Source organism: Delphinapterus leucas, chromosome 5, assembly GCF_059928025.1.
Source record: "Delphinapterus leucas isolate spDelLeu-1000000601 "Yukka" chromosome 5, BTC_Dleu_Yukka2, whole genome shotgun sequence".
Lineage (NCBI taxonomy): Eukaryota > Metazoa > Chordata > Mammalia > Artiodactyla > Monodontidae > Delphinapterus > Delphinapterus leucas.
Genome location: NC_143133.1, coordinates 75,574,023 through 75,595,485, shown reverse-complemented (window position 1 = coordinate 75,595,485; position 21,463 = coordinate 75,574,023). Strand labels below are relative to the sequence as shown.

At 45.4% G+C, this 21,463-nt stretch overlaps 1 protein-coding gene across 2 annotated transcripts in view; it reads right to left on the bottom strand.

Moving 5' to 3' along the window:
- The window catches only part of CRACD (capping protein inhibiting regulator of actin dynamics), a 60,087-nt gene that overhangs the window by 23,884 nt on the left and 14,740 nt on the right, over nt 1-21,463 (bottom strand). For both annotated transcript variants that reach the window (XM_022563706.2, XM_089911959.1), the window contains 3 exons: nt 5,697-5,861; nt 2,989-3,057; nt 587-769 (listed from right to left, as the gene is read on the bottom strand). In XM_022563706.2, the coding sequence (XP_022419414.1) occupies nt 587-769; nt 2,989-3,057; nt 5,697-5,807 (363 nt within the window). In that variant the 5' untranslated portion in view covers nt 5,808-5,861. Of the gene's footprint in view, nt 1-586; nt 770-2,988; nt 3,058-5,696; nt 5,862-21,463 lie in introns of those variants that run through there.

Below are 21,463 nucleotides of genomic sequence, written 5' to 3'. Positions count from 1 at the left end.
GTGGGTGGCCCTCCTAATCTCAAAAGTAGGGGCAATGTTCCCCTCTCTACGCACAGAGACAGGTAACCTCGGGTATCCCTCACAACCAAGAGTAAACTGGGGGTGGGGAAAAGAATTTCATCTTTGTGTTTCCTCCCTACATGTCATCCTCAAATTCTTTTTTTTTTTAATACACATGAATCATCATAGGAAAACTGGTAGTCCAGCATTAGAAAGGTGAGGAAAAATGAAATTTGTGCTTCGTCAATGTCCCCTGAAACTTGTGACTGAGAAGTCTCCTCTAATCAAACTGAAGAAGCTTTGGCTCAGCCGTGGCACAGGGAAGCGGGCCGCCCGTCTGTTGCAAAGCACACAGTGTCCGGAGCCCCTCGGAAGGCAGCCTCTCTCTCTGAGGTCCACCAGCCACCGGCGGGCAACAAGTCAGAAAGGGTGGTGGAAAGGAAATGGGCCCCTTCACCCTTGTGCCTGAGACACAGCCATCCCCGACAGGGACAGACCGAGTTCCTTCCATAGGCCCCTCACAGCACCATCCTGCTAGGCAACATTAATGCCCAGCCAGCAAGGGTGTCTACCGGGCCATACATACCCCGACAAGTCGCCTGTGCTTCCTTGACACCCTCTGGTTTTTTGGCTTAATGGACAGTTTGTGCTTGGCGGCACTGTTGTCCAGGCGGGCGATGGCCAGGGGGATGGCATCTAGATTGACACTTTCGATGGTGCCGGCAGAGGAGAAGTGCCTTTTTGGCCGAGACGTTTTAACTGGAGCAGCCTACAGTGGAGATTGAAATGTGAAGTCAGTCCGGATCAGAGAACAACCTGCAGGGAATCCCGGCGTGGCGGCACTTGTTGGAGCTTTTTGCACCTCGCCCAGCCCGGCCCAGGAGATGCTGGCATGCGGATGGGGCTCGTGGACACAGTGAAGTGAACACTGCTTTTATAATCAAAAGACGTTGAGTATTTGTTTTGCCAGTGATAATCTGTTATTAACTTGTAAAGGTCATTTAATCTTTCAGGGACTAATTTTCCTACTCTGAATGGTACGGGGGTTAGATTAGATCAGGGGTCAGTAAGACACAGGCGAGGTGGGCCAGTCCTGCCTGAAGACTGTTTGGCTGAATAAAGTTTTCCTGGTACAGAGCCACACCATTGACCTCGGCTGCCTTTGCGCTGAAAGGAAGAGCAGAACAAAGCAGAGTCTGGTAGTTGCAACTTATGGCCACGAGGCCTAAAATAAGTAGTAGTTTGCTAAGCGCTGGACTAGCTCATCTCTATGCTAAGAACTCTGTAATTCTAAGAGCCTTCTACTGCCACAGACATGGTGTGTACATACCTCAGCTCCTACTTTAGCCTCCTCAAACAGGGAATGTATCTTTCTGGCCTTTGTATCAATCCTCTTTAATGCCCAAGTAGCAAATCTCATTTGGTAAGTGCTCAATAAATATTTGCTAAAAGAATGAAGGAACAATAAAGTATAATAACCTCTCTGCCTAGGGCATAAAATTTCTAATCAGCAAAAATGTTTTAGCACGATCATGCCAAAGTCACCGAGCACTGGTGCACCGGAAGTGAAAAGGAGGAGGCCTGGGTGAGAAGGTGAAGGGCAGAAATGTGCTACACACAGGGGAAAGGCAATTCTGCAAAGGATGAGCCACAGAACTGCTTGCGGCTCTGTAATACAGGTGTGGTCACTTACAAAGCGCAACCTCAGACCAACCGTATACATTTAGTTAGGTCAGAGAGCCCGAGGCTCACAGTCCACGCTGAATCAGATGGTAAGGAGCCACGCCTGTAACTTCAGAGTATTCACAGGCAAGCAGCGAGGCAAGGGCTCCTGGCCACAGCACGCCACCGCGCAGCAGAGGGCGCTCACGGCCCTAACTGCCTTCTCCAGAAGCGGAGATACAGGCTCAGCATGAGCGGAGGCCAGGGTTCCCCTGTTTTAACTGTGTCCGTGCACAGTAAGGGCAGAGTCAATGGGGTTGAGCTGGTGGCTTTGCTTTTTGCAATTATCTTCCATATTTATGCACAAAGATAAAGGAGCCAGCTAGCTCCAAGAGCAAAACGAACGCTCAGTAAATACTAATTTATGACAAGAAGCACGGAAGTAAGGAAAATAATCCCAGCCTTTGGTCTCCTAAGCTTTTATTTATTTATGGTTATCTTTATAATAGGTGTCAAATTCTAAACTACTGTTGAAGAGAGATGAATTAAACATTTATTTCCATCCCCTAATGGATGTGTAAGAGGAGTTAAAGCCAAATGTGATAGACTGAAGACGCAGATAAAGCATTTCAAGCTGAGATTTAATGCCATGTTTCGTCTCTAGTTATTCAAGCTGGGCCTCTTCATCTGGGTGATGGAGCTGTCTTGAGTCATCCCCTTCAGAAGACTCAGGGACATGCCCTGTTCTCACCGTACTGTCTGCCAGACCCCGGGAAGACCCCTGGACCCCTGTGCAGGTGAAAGGTCCTCATGCGAGCGGACTGGCCTCTGTAGAAGTGGCACACGTGATCTCCACAGGGCTCCCTAGGCTCCTGCAGGTAACGTCCCACGTTTCAGTGGAACGTGTGTAAGTTAAAAACCAAAAACACACACAAGTAGAGAAGGTCTTTTGGGGGGCATCTCTAAATAGAAGGAGACTTTTCCTTACACACTCTTTACGTTCAGGTGTTTTTGAATGTTTTTTTCAATGGCCTACCGGTGTCTTAAAATACATGATACACCTAGGAAAACTACCAACACCTGAGACCCCAAACACAGGCGTGGTGGGAGCGTGGCTCTTTTTCAGAGCAGGGTTCAGTTCCAGCAGTTACATCACCATAGAAACAGACGCTCCAACATCTACCACTGGTTGCATTTTGAAGGAATTTAAAGTAATGGACAAAGGTAGCATTTATGAATGGGAAAATGAGGCAGCAGATCGCCCAAAAAAAGGAAGAATGGAAGTTAAAGTAAGGAAGCTGCATACACAAGTTCAAATCATACTACCTTCTCTTCCATCTCACTTCCGGCTCCAGGCAGATTCAGAGGACCCGGAGAACTTGGCGTCTCACTGGACTGGAACAGTAGAGAGAGTGCTCAAGTCAAACGCCAGCACAGGAAGTCCTGGGCAGACAACCAGACAGTGTCTGTGCAGGCAAGGGCCACCCCCTCCTCCACGCAGGGGCGCAGCTGGCTGCAGAGAGCCGGCAGGTTCACGGCGGGGACTCTGCTAATGTCCGGACTCCACCAGGGCTCCCGGGGCACGGTGTGTGCTCCCCTCTCCCCCGAGTTCAACACATCTCCCATCTGGGCGGTCTCCAACCTCAGTCCTTGATGTGTTTCCCCACTGATGAGAGAATCTCAGGTGCTGCCCTGCTGCCACCCTACCTGGGAAGCAGGGCCCCAACTTCAGAGCTCTCGGCTTTGCTGGCTGCCTTCCACCCCATGAAAAGGAAAGAAGGGCCCTTCCAGGGGCACACAGGGGCTGGGCTGAGGAAGTGGATGACCAGAGGAGGCAAGAAAACTTGGAAGGAAGGGAGGAAGGGAGGAGAAGAAAAAGGCTGATGATTCACATCCCAGTCGCCCTGCCTGCCCTGGGTACAAGCACATCACGTCATCTGCACCAGCTATACCTTCTGTCTTGTACCGCCCATATTTACCAAAGGGTCTCATTGGGGGCTGCCCTGGTGGCACAGTGGTTGGGAGTCCGCCTGCCGGTGCAGGGGACGCGGGTTCGTGCCCCGGTCCGGGAAGATCCCACATGCCGCGGAGCGGCTGGGCCCGTGAGCCGTGGCCGCTGAGCCTGCGCGTCCGGAGCTGTGCTCCGCAACGGGAGAGGCCACAACAGTGAGAGGCCCGCGTATCGCAAAAAAAAAAAAAAGGGTCTCATTGTCTCTTACAGAGCCATAACATCAGCTTGCCCTACCTCAGTCCCTTTTCTGTACCACACTTAGAAACACCTTTAGAAAACACAAATCAGATTATCACTGCCCTGCTTAAAACTACTCAGAGGTTTCCTATTACTTTTTGAACAAAATTCACCCCTTCTCCTGTGGTCTACATGATCCAGCCTCTATACTGTGCTCTACCTACCCTTTGCCCTTGTCCCCACTGGCCTGCTTTCTGTTCCTCCTTCAGGACAAGCTCAGTCCCACCTCTGGGCCTCCGTACTTGCTCTCCCTTCTTCCTAAAACACCCTTTATCCCTCCGGTTCTGCTCATGGCTATTCTGACCTCCTTATCTAAAGAAGCAGCCTCTCTCCAACCATATTACTCACTTTTCCATCACCCTGTTTTATTTTCTGTGCAGCATTTTTATTAATCCGAAATTATGATATGTATCTATTTGTTGACTTGTTTGTTGTCTGACTCTCCTCTCATTAGAATGTAAACTACACGGAGGCAGCCCCTTGTCTAATCCGGCCCATCTCTGCGATGCCCACAGCTGGGGGAGCACCTGCTGAACGAATGACCCTCCTTCTCCCCCAGGCCACAGTGCCCTGCACTTATTAGATCTTCAGTAACAGGGAAGACATTTGCTTTGGTCCATAGGAAATCCCTGAATCAAGGCTGATGACCCACGCTGCTGCCCAGCACTCAAGAGGCTGGAGAGAGCATTGTTGGACCAGTGGGAGAGATGGGCCCCATGCCTGCTTCACCACCACCCACAACTGTGGGCGCCAGGAGTCATCAGGGCCAGGGCCAGGGCCAGGCAGAGATGGGCAACAGAGGAGATTGTCCACCTTTTCTTTCCTTCCTTTGCTCTACAAGTCACTTATCTTTTGTTCTACTCTTATGACATATTAGCTGATAACAAGCACAACTTCTTCCAGGGGCATCTTAATAACACCCAATGTCATTTCAGGCACCATGGTAGGCACAGCACAGAGAATACTTTCTTTTAAGCATGGGAAGACTCAGAGCCTCAGCTAGAGAACAGTTTATCTAGCTACTGGTAGGACTGTTCTTCCTTTTCCCGTAAGAGGGCTGAGGGTGTCCCTTCTGCTGCTAGAGGGACTCTCATTTCAGGATATGCTCAGAGTGTTTCTTTCAAAGTGTCAAGAGACCAAATTTAGATAGGACAGTGCTGGACCAGTGTGACTTTCTTTCCACACTAAGTAGACTTCAAGCTGGTCTGTTTGATATGTTCTGTCTTATTGAGCACCTACTTCTTTCCTCATTTCCCTTTAAATTAGTCCAATTCGACAAGTCATCATTCAGTGCTCCTAAGTAAGCAGTAACGATGTCCTGGGGAGACAGAGACACGTAAGATCCAGTTTGTCCTCAAGGAACTCAACGTTTAGAGATGCAGAGAAAATAGTTACGTGGACACAGATGCAGACGGAGTACAGATGTGTAAGAAGCACTAAGGATGCACAGTGAAGGCACAGAGGAGATAGTGCAGCTTGGAGGTGAAGCCAGGCAAGGCTCCCAGAAGAGGTGGGTCAGCCCGGGTCTCCGGGAGTAAGTGGAAGACACTGGGAAGAGCTGGGGCAAGGGGCACGTCTCCCCTGCCTCCCCCTCTTCCAAGCTGGCCCCCCTGCAGATCAAGGCACTGGCCCGGGAAGTGCCCTCCAGCCCTGGGCTACTCATCAGGAAAGCTTCTCCCACCTTATTCCCTACATTGCAGACCCCAGGGTTACTGATGTCCCTGTCCACTGCCCAGTACCCTCCTGGGCTTATTAGCAATCAAGTCATTCCCTGGAGGAGCCTTACTTTGTTCTCGGTGTCTGAGAGGATGATGTCCTGCTGAGTCACAATTTCCATGGGACTGGTCAGGAACGGATCCTCTTCCAAGCGAGCCTCGCCACTGTCTGCCTTCTTCATGGGAATGGCATTGGGTGGTGGCTGCCCAAACTTGATGTTCTTACCCAACTGTCGCTGGAGAGAAACAAAAGAAAGACATTCTGAAGCAGTGAAGCGGTTCACAATACACAATAACCACAGCCAGGTTCCCCATAGCTAGCAGGCACTGAGGCATATTCTGTACACGACTAGTTTCCAGACTAGACACCATGCCAGTAAGCCCTGATGCAGTCCTGTAATAACTGAATCTGTTTCCTGGTATTTCTTTCCCACCTTCGAGCCGTGAGCTTTTTCATCCAGCCACCTCTTTCATGGAGATGCCAACATTTCCAGGGTGGTAGAGAGACCGTATTTCTGATCCAAAATTTGGGCATGACAAAAATTTTTTGATTAACCTATAAGTTTATTTATATAAAAGTCTTTTAAAGGTACAAAAATTGGATAGAAAATAGTTTCATGAAATGCAAAAACCACTGGGGGAAATCAAGACCCTTGTGGTTGCACAAAGAAGGGAACCCTTCAGCCCTTTTGGACATACTCCCCTTGAATATTTATGTTTCATCTACCTTCCTCACCAGCCCCTAGCTTGAACATCCTGTTCGGGTTACAGTGGGTACCACTGCCAAATGGAAGAAGGCCCCAGGGCCCACAAGTCTTTCCATGATTGATGCTGAGTTCACGGAAAAGATGGAAGCAATCTTGTCCTGCCAATAGGACGGCCTCTTCGCCTTGCTGCAGCTACCCACTGTGCCCTACCGGCCAGAAGGAACCAAGTGGGTAAGGGACAGAGAAGGAGGCCAGAGGAAGGGCCAAAGAGGGACTGATCACTGGTGGGAGGGAGCTGAATGGATGGGGAGAAGGAGGGAAAAACAGGGGATAGAAATTAGGAAGATAAATAGTATTCAGAATTAGAGAAAAGCCAGATTAAAAAAAGGAATTTTATTCCCTGAAGAAAAATATATAAACATAATAGTTTTTAATAAGAGGCAAAATATTTAATGGGCTAGATATATTAGATATAAAATATTTAATGGGTAGAGAAAGTGAATGACACTCAGGAAGGAAAAGAGGTAAGCCGTGGTCATCTGAAAGACTACTGTACTGAATCGAACATATTGTACAAACTACTGCCTTTATCTATATCAGGGATTCTCAAGCTCGGCGCTACTGACATTTGAGGCCGGATAATTCTTTGTTGTGGGAGCTGTCCTGTGCACTGTAGGACGTTTAGCATCACCCAAGGACAGCAGATGCTAGTAGCAACCCCTCTTCAACCTGTTTAGACAACCAAAAATGCCTCCGGGCTTTGTCCAATGTCCCCTGGGGGCTAAAGTCGCCTCCGGCTGAGAATTACTGCTCTAGATCTAGGTACTTGGGTTTCACAGTCTTTTGATGCTTCAAGGGGAAAAAAAAAAATAGAGACTACATTATCAGATATTTATCTCTAATGTGGCCAATATTTAATCCCACAAAGCTGCAAAAAGCCTTAGCAATCACATTATCCAACCCCCTCACTTTACAAAAAAAGTCAGAAGTCCAGTGGGGAGAGGTGACTGGCCCAAGCTTATGGAAAGAATGAGTGGCCCCAAAGGGATTTGAATCCATGTCTTCTAAACCACATTCAGTGTTATTTTCATTGCACTCCACTGGTTCTCATAAATTTAATGTCGCACTTCCTTCTTCTTTCAGGGGCAGAAAGAAAGAGAGGATGCAGCATTTTTACTACCTCACTGAAGTTCCCCAGCAGAGGGCTCCCTAGAGGGAAATATGCCCCTTCTCTCTCTGAACTCCAGGTTATCAAATCCACCCACCTTCACTCGGCTCCCCCTCGGCCTTGCATGGTGGATGGTGAGATTTGCAGAGACATGAAAGAGATGAGCCCCAGGCCCCCCTCCCCACATCCCGGGGGGCACGCACCCCAGCATGCCAAGTCAGGAGCACAGAGAGACAAGGACTCGTATTTGATCTGCTGGTATCTCAGCCTGAGCCTGGCTCCCCTGGCACCCCAGGGAGGGAGCACACATCAAAAGCCCGAGTTCAGCCAGTGAAGTACAGCTCGAGCAGCCTAAAAGGGTTTCGGGGAGGAGAAGGCTGAAAAATTGTATCTTCTAAAAACAAGTTTAGCAGGAAGCGGCAGTTAGTATCTACTCTAAGCAGATCAATAAGCAGGCACAGTTAGAACAGCCGATGGCGTCAGACGAGAGGACACAGTGTAACAAAGCCACAGGCCCGTCTCACTTGCTACCCTGTGGGAGAGGGACGCGGACGTGGGCAGAAGTGGCCGGAGGAGTTCCAGCATCCTAGTGACAGCCTGAGCAGGGATTCATTCTGGGACTCCCAGCCCAGCCTTTGGTTGACCAGTTATCCCTTCTCTAGGAGTGCTGGCTGAGAGCTGGAAACTTCCCAGTCACCTTAGACGGAGACCCCCTGCTGTCAGGGTGTGCCATCTACCAATGCTCTTGAATGTCTAAGATGAGGGTATTTCTTCTTGAATGTCTAAGATGAGGGTATGTTCAGAAGAGAGTAGGCTTAATACCCTAAATGCCCTTTAGTTAGGATTTCTGCCACCATCACAGAAAAGAATGAATATGCTGATATTATTCTTCATTAGGGCACTTTTTAGAACACTGACGTTGGTCCACCCTGATGCTTAGGATAAAACAAAAAAAAGAAAGAAAGAAAGAATATGGCCAAATGTAATCCTAGTCTGGATTGAAATAAACTCCAAAGATGGGATGGGTATCATGGCTGCCAATGGAAAATGAAAGAGAAAATGGGAAAAAATAGTAGATGCAATAGGAACGGGTGAAATAAGGTACATGGGACAAAGCTGGGAAATGGAGAGAGTGATATTAAGAAATGAAGTAGAGAGTTAAAGAAAGAGGCAACTTGAGAGGAGGGTGCAGGGGGCAGAGAAGAGGCACAGGGAGAAGCTGCAGCCTTGGTGGTAGGGACAACAGCTGAAGGGAGCGGGGTCGGGGTGGGGAAGGTGGGTGGGAAAGAAGGAAGAGGAAGCGGGAGGGAGGGAGGGAGGGAGGGAGAATGTGTGTGTATACCAGAGGGTTGATTTATGTCACAGATATGGGCATCCTGGCAAAAGAAACACAATGCTGTTGCTTTTGAGAATAACGATGAGCATCTCCATAACACAGCTGGATTTAAAATCCCTCTAGAGAAAACAAGTTCGGGCTGCTGGCTAGGGAGCTTGAGAGGAGGGTGTGGGATGGAGGAGGGGAGGACCCAAGTCATGAAAGAAATAGGGTTTCCCTGGTGGCGCAGTGGTTGAGAGTCCGCCTGCCGAGGCAGGGGACACGGGTTCATGCCCCGGTCCGGGAAGATCCCACATGCCGCGAAGCGGCTGGGCCCGTGAGCCATGGCCGCTGAGCCTGCGCGTCCGGAGCCTGTGCTCCGCAACGGGAGAGGCCACAACAGTGAGGGGCCCGCAAAAAAAAAGGGTACCGCAAAAAAAAAAAAAAGAAATGACGGCCATCGTCTAGGGAGAGGGCTGCAGCCTCTCTGTCCAGACAAAGGGCTGTCTTCACAGACACACCCTGCAGTGGTTGGGAACGAGACAGTGGAACAGGCCAGGCCAGGGCTGAAGGTCCAAGGCCATGGTGAATGAGGCTTGGGCTCTCGAGGCCAAGGCTCTTGCACCTGCCCTGTGGGGTTCCTACTCCAAATGCTTCCTTCAGCTGACTCGAAGGAGACTGGGCTGTTGGACACTTTGTGTGATTTACTGACAACTAAAAGGTGACTGCTGAAACCTATCTGGCAATCTCAGGTGTCGAGTGAATTGAATATGGGGATAAATGTGGCTTTTTGGTGACTTTTATTCTGCCCACCATTCAGGCATTGTCATGGGAAGAACTGTGATATAAGCAATCACTGAAAACCAGTCTGTTGACATGAGCTTGCCCTTAAGTTTTCAGGAAAATAAACTATTACCACTCCCTCCATATATAGATATATATTTTTTACATACTCATGGATCCTTTATATGTACTGAGATAATAGCCAGAGGGGAGAGTGGAACCGCTGTGCCTAAACTGAGTCCATGTTACTTGTGGCTATGAATGGAGTTACTGTTAGACCGGAATGTGAGCTAAAAGGGGTGATATTTTATTCACTCAAATGGGGCCATTTTGCTGTAATATGGAATGTTGGAGAACGATGTTATAGGAATGCACATCCATATTTACGAGGCTTTTCTCCTATGGTGTGGAAATCCCAAGCACAGCATATTCTGCAGCTCTCACACTGCCAGTTTAGATTTCCCCAGACTTTTCACAGCCATCCTTCAGACCACGTCTGTAAGAACAAGGCAGGAGAAGAATAAAGTTGCTGTCCTCTTGAGCGAACTACGTATACTCCCATAGTTAAAATGAATTTAAGAGGACAAGCAAAATCAAAAGCACGCAGATTTAAAGACGTTCGCTCTGTGCAGAAGTGGCTAAGAGCAGCTATTTTTTCTTTGTGTCCTCGACAGCTGCATGAGGTGCCCAAATCCTCAAAGGTAAGACACTTTGGCATTTTTTAAAGTGAAATCCAGCTCAGCAGGAGATAGCAGCTACTGAATATGGAGGTTTTCCCTCCTGATCTAAACAGTCCGTGGACTAATAGACTAAGCATTTTCTGACAAAGATATGGTATAATTCTAAAAAATCACTTGCAGGCTTAGACTGTGATGTTCCTGAGTCTTATCATCGATAGGTGCATACATACTTAACAGCCTGGTTTGATCTGAAATAAACAGCCACCTCCCTATCTGTGCTCTGGGCAGCTGGAGGGAACATCAAGGTCGCTGTGGTCCAAATGCAGTGAAGTGCAAAGCTTACAAAGCCACTCTGTGAACAGTGATTTTGTATAAATGGCAGATTTTAATGGCTGGAGGGACCCTTCAGATCATCCATCACATGCATCCTCCTATTTTTCAGATAGGGCACATGAAGGTCAGAGAGGTTAAAGGACCTGCTCCGAGGCTGCACAGCTAGGTGGTGGCAGAGGCCTGGCGGGGGCTTTTGATTTCACCCACTGGTCATAGAACAACCGACTGTTATGGATAGGGTCCTCAAAAAGGACCCCGCTGTTGTCTCTGTCCCTGCAACTGTCCTATATATTAAAATCTGTTCTCACTCTGCACATGAATTATTTTTATACTCAGGGGAAAAAAGTAATTTTTCTTTTAAAGGTTCAGTTGCTTGCCACAGAAATTTTGGCAGGCGGTGGATTCACTTTGTTCAGAAAAGATGTTCAGAAAAGAGTAGGCTTATTTACGCTGTATTCAGCCATTCTGTGCTCAGCGTCAGCGGACAGATACTAACCATCACGGGTGCAACATAGGACAGTTCTGGCTGAGATGACTACGTGTGGACACTAGGGGGCAACCTTTCCAAGCGCAGTCATTACAGGCGTGGCTCCGGTTTCCAAGGACTAGGAAGTTTCTCAAGCCAGAGAAAAATGGCATTTTTTTTTTTTTAAATGACATTCCAGTAGAAATCTCATTTCAAAAGAATGTCTTAATAATGGTGGCAAATCAGCTTGCTAGGACATTTACTGTCAAATAGGTGTTAGCCATTAGTTCTCTCCTTTTAAAATAAACATACACACATACACAAAGACAATTTCAGACATAAAAAACATACATGCCTCTGACGTAACTAAACACCCTCATTCCATGCTGGAGTCTACGAGGGGGCGGTCTTTTATGCTGCTTACTAAGCATCAATACCAGCATAACGTTTTTATGGAAAAATGCAAAGCATTCATGCAAGTTAATAAAGTTAACTACTATTTCTACAACTTACCAGGAACATACTGCTTAGTCGACTGAAAAATAAAGCACAGTCTTTTGGGGGTGATACAGTTATATCTTATGTCACTCCAAAAATCACATTTGCTATGATAATGGTCCCCATTTCCCTCTTCGAAGAGCAAAAGTCTCTTATTTTATTGTTTAAAAACATAACTTTAGAGCTGTAAGGAAGCTCGTGACTCCATGCAGCAGAAGCAAAATTAGGCAGACCTTGTATGAGCAGATAATGTCCAAAGGAGAGCACTCAGATTAGACAGCTATTCTGCTTTACTCACATTTCTTCTCCTGTTTTATCAGAATTGGTGCTTCAAGGAAGTTAGTTGTTTTACATTTTATTAGTTATGAGATCAGATTCTTTAAACTTATGGCTTACATCATTAAGACAACCAACTGGCATTCACATATTTCTATTGAGTTTCTGTATATTCAATACTGAGGAATTATCTATTTTTTACAACTCCAAATCCACTTCTTGGAGTGGCAGTGGCAGGTGGTGTGACATTACAAAGCTGATACCATTTAAGACGACAGACTATTATCTAATTTTTAAAGAACTCCTTGAAAGCCCTTGTAAAATACAGTTGTTTTGTAGACTGAAATCTGTAAGTCATTCCCCTTAGAAAGGTAGTATTATGAGGGTTCATTACTTCGTAGCAATAATATTCCAGGAAATAAAAGACTTCAAGAAGGAAAGGTAAGGAGGAAGGGGATCGAGGTTTTCTTTGGCCGTCACACCCTTCCCCCTTCTCCAGCTTATGAAAAGACACAGCTGACTTTTTCTTCTGAGTCTATAAAACGTGTGGCAGTACAACCAGCAAGAACCAGAACGGGGGAGCTAGTTAGGAAAGCTGAAACTTGAAGGAAGTGCCTAGTTTAGTTCTGAGGGCAGGACTATGGCCTTGGGCAGTGGTGTGGTAGGTACAAAGATCTAGGCAAGTTTGGGTGTGGTTTCAGGGTGTTGGCTATTTCCCACCTCACCATATGCTATATTCAGCTGAGTGTGTGGAATATGTAACCAAACAGAGATCACAAAATACATAGCTAATAATCAGTAGAAACAAGAATATTTCAAGAAAATAGAAAAATTTGAGTGTCAGTAGCTATTCAAGCCAGCTGTCCCCTTTATTTTTTATGTTTTCGCTGGTTCATTCACTCGTTCATTTATTGGTTCATTCGTTGTTGTAGACTTAGATGGAAACCAGCAGACCAGAGCCCCCTGTTCATCGTCTGCACTGCCTCCCATCACCCTCAGCTCAGAGAAGTGCTTGCTTAGGCACTTCCGTCGGGTGAGTGAATTCTACTGAGCACTCGGGCAAACTTACTTGGTCAGATCCCAGGGGTCTTTGCTCCCCTTCCTTTTCCTGGATTTCCCATTATTTCAATCTCATTTAGTGAAAAATTATTTTATTATATTTTCATTCTTAAGGAGTTACCATCTGAGTCAATTTTATGTAGGAAAACTGCCCAACTCTGCAGTGTGAACAGGAGCGAAGCTGAAGAGCTTCACAGCACCCCTCTGAGACAGGGTGGCTCAGGGCAGCCAGATTTACAAACACAACAGAATAATAAAGAGTCTCACCATTCACTGTCCAAGTATGGAGACTTGGAAAGGGAACACTTGCTGTGCATACCCTCAGCTGACAGTCAACCCTGTGCTCAGGGGTTATGGCCAACACTTAATGGTTAGGAGCTCTTTCCTCTCACCCAAGTTCTGCAGCCTCTCTAGGGTACTTGTCCTCATTAAGTCCAGTTAAAAATGAGGGAACAACTTGAGAGAAAAAGGAGAGGGGGTGTTATGTAGGTGGGTACAACGGTGATAGTGAACCTCTCACAGGTAGACAGAGGCTTCCAGAAAACTGAGCGAGGTTTGAGAAAGCAAACATTCTCCCCAGGAGCTACCCCCTGGACCTCCCAATCCACTACTCAAGGCCAAGTTAGGAACTTACCCCACTTCCCTCCATAGCCGGGCCCCTTCCCTATGGCTCTGACCTTCCAATCTCAAGCTGTCTTACCTGAAGAGTTTTGACTTTGCCCAGGATGTTGTCCTGTGACATTGCTTGAACTGTCTGCTCACTTTCTGCTCCCCCATCAGGGATAAAAATACTGTCATGGGAAAACGCCCGGGTTCCCACAGAATAGTTGAAGGACCTGGAATGCAAATCATGTGCTCCATTTTATTAGGGTGATAAGATTCCTTTTGGCAATTCAATTTCCTTTTCTTCCTGATTTAGGGGACTCCACCCACATCCCCTGTCTCATTCAGAAAGCACTTCCAGCATGGTGTCCTTTTCTGTGAGAGGTCAGCCAAGTAGCTGGGTAGACAGAAGGGTCCCACTGGAATAAGGGAGCATGTCTCCAACACAACAATGTTTCAGAGCCACTCAGTGGGAGAACTCAGACTGCTACTTGTTTGTAGAGAACCCAGGACAGAAGGCACTGCAGAAATGTTAACTGTAGGGGCCTTTCTCCTGATGAGCTGTCACTACCAGTTTTAGCCCAGTAAAGTCTTGTCAACAAGTAGTTTTTAAGTAACACGCAGATCTAGAAGTAAGAGGCAAGAGTTTCTTTCTTTCAGATTGCAATCAAATTGGAAGAAAGATATATACATCTAAAACAAAGACTTGAGGAGGGCTGGAATTGCTATAGGGACTACAGGAATAAAGAGTCTCTCTGTCGAGACTCTAGGAATTCAGAGAAGAGGAGGGGAAATGTGTGTTAAGGAGATTCTAATGGGTGTCATGCATTGGGCAGCTTATAGGTGGTAGGTACCCAACAATAAACACTTTTCAGTTGAAAGGTTGGACTTCAAGGAAATCTGGACTTCTGACTGTGAGGTATAGGCCAGGTGAACTGCAGCAAGAGGAAGCAGCAGGCACCAACTGTTCCTTACTTGATCTTGGAAATTAAGTTACGTCTGGGAAGGAACACACAGGGGCAGAATCACACACTCCCCATAAGGCAAGGCAGGCACATTTCCATGATGCCAGGCACACAGGCAGCTCTCTCAGGGGTGAGAGAGCCCCACTTCTCCCTCTCCCCTCCCCAGAAAGGGGTTCCACCTGGAGGTTTTATCAGTGACCTAGGGCAAGAAAGAAGAGGCAGTACTGGGGGAAATGGGCCGCCAGCTGTACCTCTGAACTGAATTACAGAAATGCAGCAGGCAGGTTCCCGACCAAGTTTAGACCTACTTGGAAAGACTGAGTACCAAATTTTTTCATCAAATTTGCCAAATTATGAGCAGCAAGGTAACAAAGCATATGAGGTTTAGAAACAGAAGACTTGGATGTGAGCCTCCTGGCTGTGTGATATTCGGCAATAGTAATATATATATATTTTAAAATTTATTTATTTATTTTTGGCTGTGTTGGGTCTCCGTTGCTGCGCACGGGCTTTCTCTAGTTGCAGTGAGCGGGGGCTACTCTTCATTGTGGTGCGCGGGCTTCTCATTGCAGTGGCTTCTCTTGTTGCAGAGCATGGGCTCTAGGTGCGCGGGCTTCCGTAGTTGTGGCACGTGGGCTTCAGTAGTTGTGGCTCACAGGCTCTAGAGCACAGGCTCAGTAGTTGTGGCGCACAGGCTTAGCTGCTCCGCGGCATGTGGAATCTTCCTAGACCAGGGATCGAACCCGTGTCCCCCTGCATTGGCAGGTGGATTCTTAACCACTGCACCGCCAGGGAAGCCCCCGGCAATAATAATAATAACCACCAATCCCTACTTTGATGAAAACACTGTGCTGAGAGTTTTACTTTCATTATCTCATCACCAATATTTTGTGGCAAATAAAACTCAGGGAGTAAATAACCTTATTTAAAGTCCCCTAAATAGAAGTTGTAGCATAAGAAACAATTCAGATCTGCTGAATACAATCCCAGGCCAGGCAGCTGAAGTGCTTTAAAGTGGTGGAAGGTCTCTAGTATTCCTTCCCATAAGTGAGACGGGGTTTGGGCGGATCAGTGGGAGAGGAAGACGGGATGCCAATGCCATGTGGGCTGGAATATGGGAGGGCTGGAGACACTAAATAGCTGGAATAATGGGTAAGCCTTCGGCTAAACAGCACAAGGCACTATATAGCAGCAACCCACTTTGTGAAATATGAGGCATTGTTTTAGGATATGAATATGAATATGAAAAGGAAATTAAATGTACTACTATCTCCCTGTCCTCAGAGACTTTGTGACCTATGCTACAAAATGAACTTCCAAGTTCACCTAAAGATGCTATGAAATAAACTTTCCATTCAAAGTTATGGAATCAAACCTTTTAATATTGTGTCTAAACTTTTTTCTCAGATCCCTGGCTATGATTCAGATGAAAGAAGAGGTAACTGACTTTATTTTCTACACAGTGTTTTTACAAATGGCTTATATACGCACTCAGGCTCTGAAATATTCTTATAAACACATATATGGACAAGTCCACTTTAGATGCTTAATAAATAAAGTTCCCTTCCAGTTTCCAAGTCAATCTTTTGACTGATTCATGAAATTTAACTCTCTGCTCTAATTCTTTTTTCCAGGAAGGCTAAGAACTGACAGTTTCCTGCTCTTCTGTGTTGCCCCAAATATTCCTTGTTGCCAGCCAGGATTTAATGTCCCCACATTCCCCACTTCCAGATGATCTTACTGAAAAATAGAGAAAATGAATAGTAATAGTAGTAGTAGTAGTGATAATTATAATAATAGTGGTAGTCACAGTGGTAATATTAACACTGGCTAAATGTTACTGGGCACTTGCTATGTCCCCTCCATGTGTGCTAACTTCTTTAATATAACACCTAAATCCTTGTGATATATAATATTTAAACCTTATGTGGAAGGCACTATTATTAAGCCTATTTATAGATGAGGAAACTGAGGCTTAAAGACAATGAGTGACTTGCCGTAAATTGAATGACTGTATACGTGTGAACCTGTTTCTGGACTGTGTTCTACGGGTCTATCTGTCTGTTTTTACAGCAGTAATATCACACTGTCTTAGTTACTATAGCTTTTTAATGAGCCTTGATATCTAGCAGTTTATGTTCTCTAGCTTTGTTTTTTTTTTCCAGATGGCTACTCTTGTCTCTGCATTTCTACATAAACTCACTCACACACACACACACACACACACAGAGAGAGAGACTGTAATACACTCCTAGGATTACTTTTGTGATGGTATTGGATCTATAGATAAACTTTGGGATACCTGACATCTTTACAATAGTCAATCTTTTAATCCATGAACACTGGATATTCCTTCATTTATTAATATTTAGATCCTCTTTACTTATGCTCAATAATGTTTTGTAGTTCTCTGTATAGAGGTCTTTTACATATTTTGATAGATTTATTCCTATGTATTTGATGTTTCTAAATCTACTGTAAATGGTATAGGCTAAAATTTTTATTTTTCTAATTGTTTATTGGCAGAATATTAAAGTGCCACTTGGTTATTGATTATTGATGTTATAACTAGGCTTAGCTAAATTTATTTGTTAATCATAATAATATGACTGTTGATTCTTTCGGATTTTCTATGTATACAATCATGTTATCTATGACAAAAGAGTTTTATTTGTTCATTTTCAATCTCCTTCTCTCCTTCCTCCCTTCCTTCCTTTCTCCCTTCCTTCCATACTGCAATTAGCTAGGATCTTCATATGAACTTAAGTAGGAGTGGTAATGGTGGACTTTGTCATATTCCCAAACTGAGCAAAAAAGTATTCAATATTTTACCTTAAGTTATGATGTTAGCTATACAATTTCTATAGATGCACTTATATTACTGCTTCTTTGAAAAGACAAGCAGTCTGTCTCTTATAGCTGACTTTAAGATTTTTCTTTGTCTTTGGTTTTCTCAGTTTTAGTCTGTTGTGGCTAGGTGTGAATTTCTTCTAATTTATCTAGCTTAGGGTACATAATACTCCTTAAACCTGTGGCTTGGTGTCTTTCATCAGTTTGGGAAAATTCTCAGCCATTATTTCTTCAAATACTGCTTCTGCCCCATTTTTCTCTATTCCCCCTCTGATTCTCCAGTGTTAGAACTTTTCAACATGAGCCACATATCTTTCATGCTCTTTTCTGTATCTGTTGTTCTTTTTACTCAATATGACTCAGTCTGGATTTTTCTACTGACCTAGCTTTTAGCTCATTAATCCTCTCTTTAGTGGTGTCCAGTCTGTTGTTAAAACTACCTACTGAGTTCTTACTATCAGTAGCATTTTTCAAATCAAGAATTTCCAACCAATGGAAATTCCAACCAATGGATAGCTCGTGGGAAGCAGCCGCATAGCACAGGGAGATCAGCTCCATGCTCTGTGACCACCTAGAGGGGTGGGATAAGGAGGGTGGGAGGGAGACGCAAGAGGGAGGGTATATGGGGATATATGCATATGTATAGCTGATTCACTTTGTGATACAGCAGAAACTAACACACCATTGTAAAGCAATTATACTCCAATAAAGACGTTAAGAAAAAAAAAGAATTTCCATATGATCCTTTTTAATAGATTCTAGTTCTCCAGTGAAATTATCCACCTTGTCAACTATTTTGTTGAATATATTAATCACAATTGTTTAAAAGGCTCTGTTTGAAACTACAATATCTTAGCCCCCTTTGGGTCTATTTCTATTATCTTGTTTTCTCATAGTCTGATTCTTAACTGCCTGGTAATTTTTTAATTGAATTCTGCACATAATGCACAAAAACTGTAGAGGCTGGGTTCTCTCCTTTCAGAGAGGACTTGCTCACTCCTCTAGCAAGCAGCAAAGGAGCAAAAACACCTCAATCCAATCAGAAACCAAGCTGATCTTGGCTGGTTAGCAATCTTTGTCAGGCTCAGACTACCTCTGCTTCATCCCCACTTGTAGGGTACAGGCCTCCTGGAGTCTTAACTAAGAATCCGTGTTATTTCCTAAGGTCCTTCTCCTTGGTGGATTCTCAAACTCCAATTTTTGTCTTTCCAGCACCATAGACTGCCCTGTTTTTCAGCCTGCATTCCTGTGCAGCTGTATCAACAGATTCCTCAAAAGGAAAACTGTTGCCTAGATTTAGGTTCATTCTGGGCTTCTCTTCTCTTGGGGGGAACTTAGTCCCTCAAGTCCTGGCTGTCATGGCAGCCTCAAACTCTAATTTTTGTGTTCCCAGCTCCATGAGATTGCCTACAGCTCTGCTGCCTTCTCTTCCTCTTGGCAGCCACCCTGAGCCTTGACCTGCACCTGAGAGTCAACTAATGCCAACAGGAGAGAAGCAATTTGCAGAAAGTTGGCCTCAACTCAGTGGGCCTCCCTTCTCTCCAGGATCTCACTGCTCAAGTCTGGTGCCTTAGCAGCAATCTGACATCTTCAAACAGATGTCTCTGTTTTAATATTTTATATGTATTTCCAGTTGTTCTTGGTGGGAGCACCGATTTGCTACAAGCTACTTAATCATAGCCAGAAGCGAAAGTAACTAAATAATATTTTGATATTTATTAACTCTCTACACATGACAGAACCTACTTTTTTTTTTTTTTTTTGTGGTATGCGGGCCTCTCCCTGTTGTGGCCTCTCCCGTTGCAGAGCACAGGTTCCGGATGCGCAGGCTCAGCGGCCATGGCTCACGGGCCCAGCCGCTCCGCGGCATGTGGGATCTTCCCGGACCGGGACATGAACCCGTCTCCCCTGCATCGGCAGGCGGACTCTCAACCACTGCGCCACCAGGGAAGCCCCAGAACCTACTTTTTGATAAGGCCATTGTTCTTAAGAGGGTTACTTTTCAAAGTGATAAAAAACATTTGTACCTTTTTCTTCCTATATTTGGTTTTTAAAGCTCTGAGAAGAAACAATGCAGGAGAATGGTCATTGGTTTATTAGTTACACTAATGAACAGTCTCTTCTAAATAATTCAGTTTACATAATGCAAGTTAACATTACATCCTTGGCAATTTGTGTAACTTCAGATCTTTGGTCATCATGGTTACCAATGTCGGCTCCAAACAACTCTACAATGTAGATTATTTCCTTTTCTCTGAAGGGGAAGCTGAGACAAAGAGTGGGTAAGAAGGTTGCCCAAAGTTCCAGATTTTCAGGCAGGGTTGGAATGGAAACTGAATAGCCCACGTGTGGCGATCTCAGCTTGAAATTATGTTCTAGCGAACAAAGAGCTTGGTGGGAATAGTTGTCCTTAACCAGCTGGGAACTATAAACTACATGATTAGGAGAGGGAGGGTCAATTTACCACAAATTGTACCTTAACCGAGTTCATCTGGACTTCTTTACGCTTGACAGTTAAAGATCTTTCACAACTGGTTGCACAGTAGGCCAGTTCTCCCCCCTTCCAATTATTATGAGTGGGTCGAGAGGCGAGGGGCCTCCGAGCCTCAGTGCCGCAACTTACCCTCAGCCTATCCGCTCAGATGGAAGAAATGGGACTTGCTGTGTGGGAACCTTTTCTTGTGATGGTTAGAACACGGAGCAGCCTCTTGATGGATTGTGAGATATATAAAGGCCTCTAAAATCCCCCAGGTTTTTAACTTGTAACTGAAGGATTGTCAATACGGCCATTTAACAGACATCTTAATGTAAACAAGACCTGAGGTCAAATGTCAAGCACATGTGGGAAAAGCAAACTCTAGAAGGACAGGAAAAGAGGTCCACTTGGGAAATTTGGAACAACATTGGGCTCTGAGGAACAGTTTTCATAAGCTTAGAGAAGAATCGCAGAGCCATGACTTACAGATGCCAGAAAAATGGTCCGTTTGGACTTAGAGGTCCAAAGAGCAGAAGTTCCTGGGGCCTTTATGCAAAGAAAGGTTTTGTTGTTGTCATTGATGATATTGTAATAGGCAGAGAGGTTGGGATTCCAAACATCTAATCAGAGGCTTCTAATCAGCCCATGGAGGCCAGCTTTTCATCTTCTCCTCAACTCTTCACTGACTTCTATGGTTATCTTTCCAAAGGCAGAGATAGTAGAACAACCTGAGGCTACTCTTTGGGCTTTAACAATCACTTTTAATAACTGTCTATCTAACTCCAACACTACACTCTCTTCTAGCCACGTGTCTGCAGCTACTTGGCTATCCCACTGTCTCTGCAAACTCAACATGAACAAAACCAAACTCATCAAGCGTTTCCCACAAAACTCCAATCTTTCCTATTTCTGTGTTACTATCATCCCTCAGGTTCTGTGCTATATTATTTTGTAAGTAAGGTCAGACCCAGGTTAGGGGAAAGGTATTGTGCAAAAGACCTTAGTGAGTAACACTATCTGTCCTTTCACACGCAGAAATCCTTCAAAAACAAAACAGAAATCAATGAGTAGGACTGCAAGTCCTGAGCTCCCAGACCCACTTTAGGCCTGCATTGGATTCTGCCTGCCACACTCTTCCACAACTGTGCTTGGAGGCCCGGAGAGCTGCTCATCACATCTCTAGTGGGTCTCTAATGGAAATGAGCATCAAGAGAGGGAGCTGCGAATCCACGGCAGTGGCAGCTCTGGCAGATGGCAGCCCTGGCACAGCCAGCAGTCTCCGCTGACTCTGTGATCACGGAGGTCACGACTGGAATCCTTTCGGACACAGAAGCTAAGGCCCTGGGAGCTCAGGCCCTGGAGAGACTTGATCAAGACAGAACTGAAACCAGGGGGACAGTGACAGTAATACTCGCTGGCCTTTCGACTGCCCTCAGAGGATCCTCTGCTCATTTCTGTAATATGATTGACACCTGTAAATGGTCTCCAACTGAAGTCCTCTCCAATTCTACTTCCTCTCAAATCCTACATCAATCTTCAAGCAATTACTCTGCCAGCTCAGAAACCTCTAGTGCCAAACCTCTTTTTGCCAAAGTCCTACCAGATGAAGCCGTAATGGTTGCTTGGCATTTAATGCTTTTCATGTTTGGCATTTAAGGA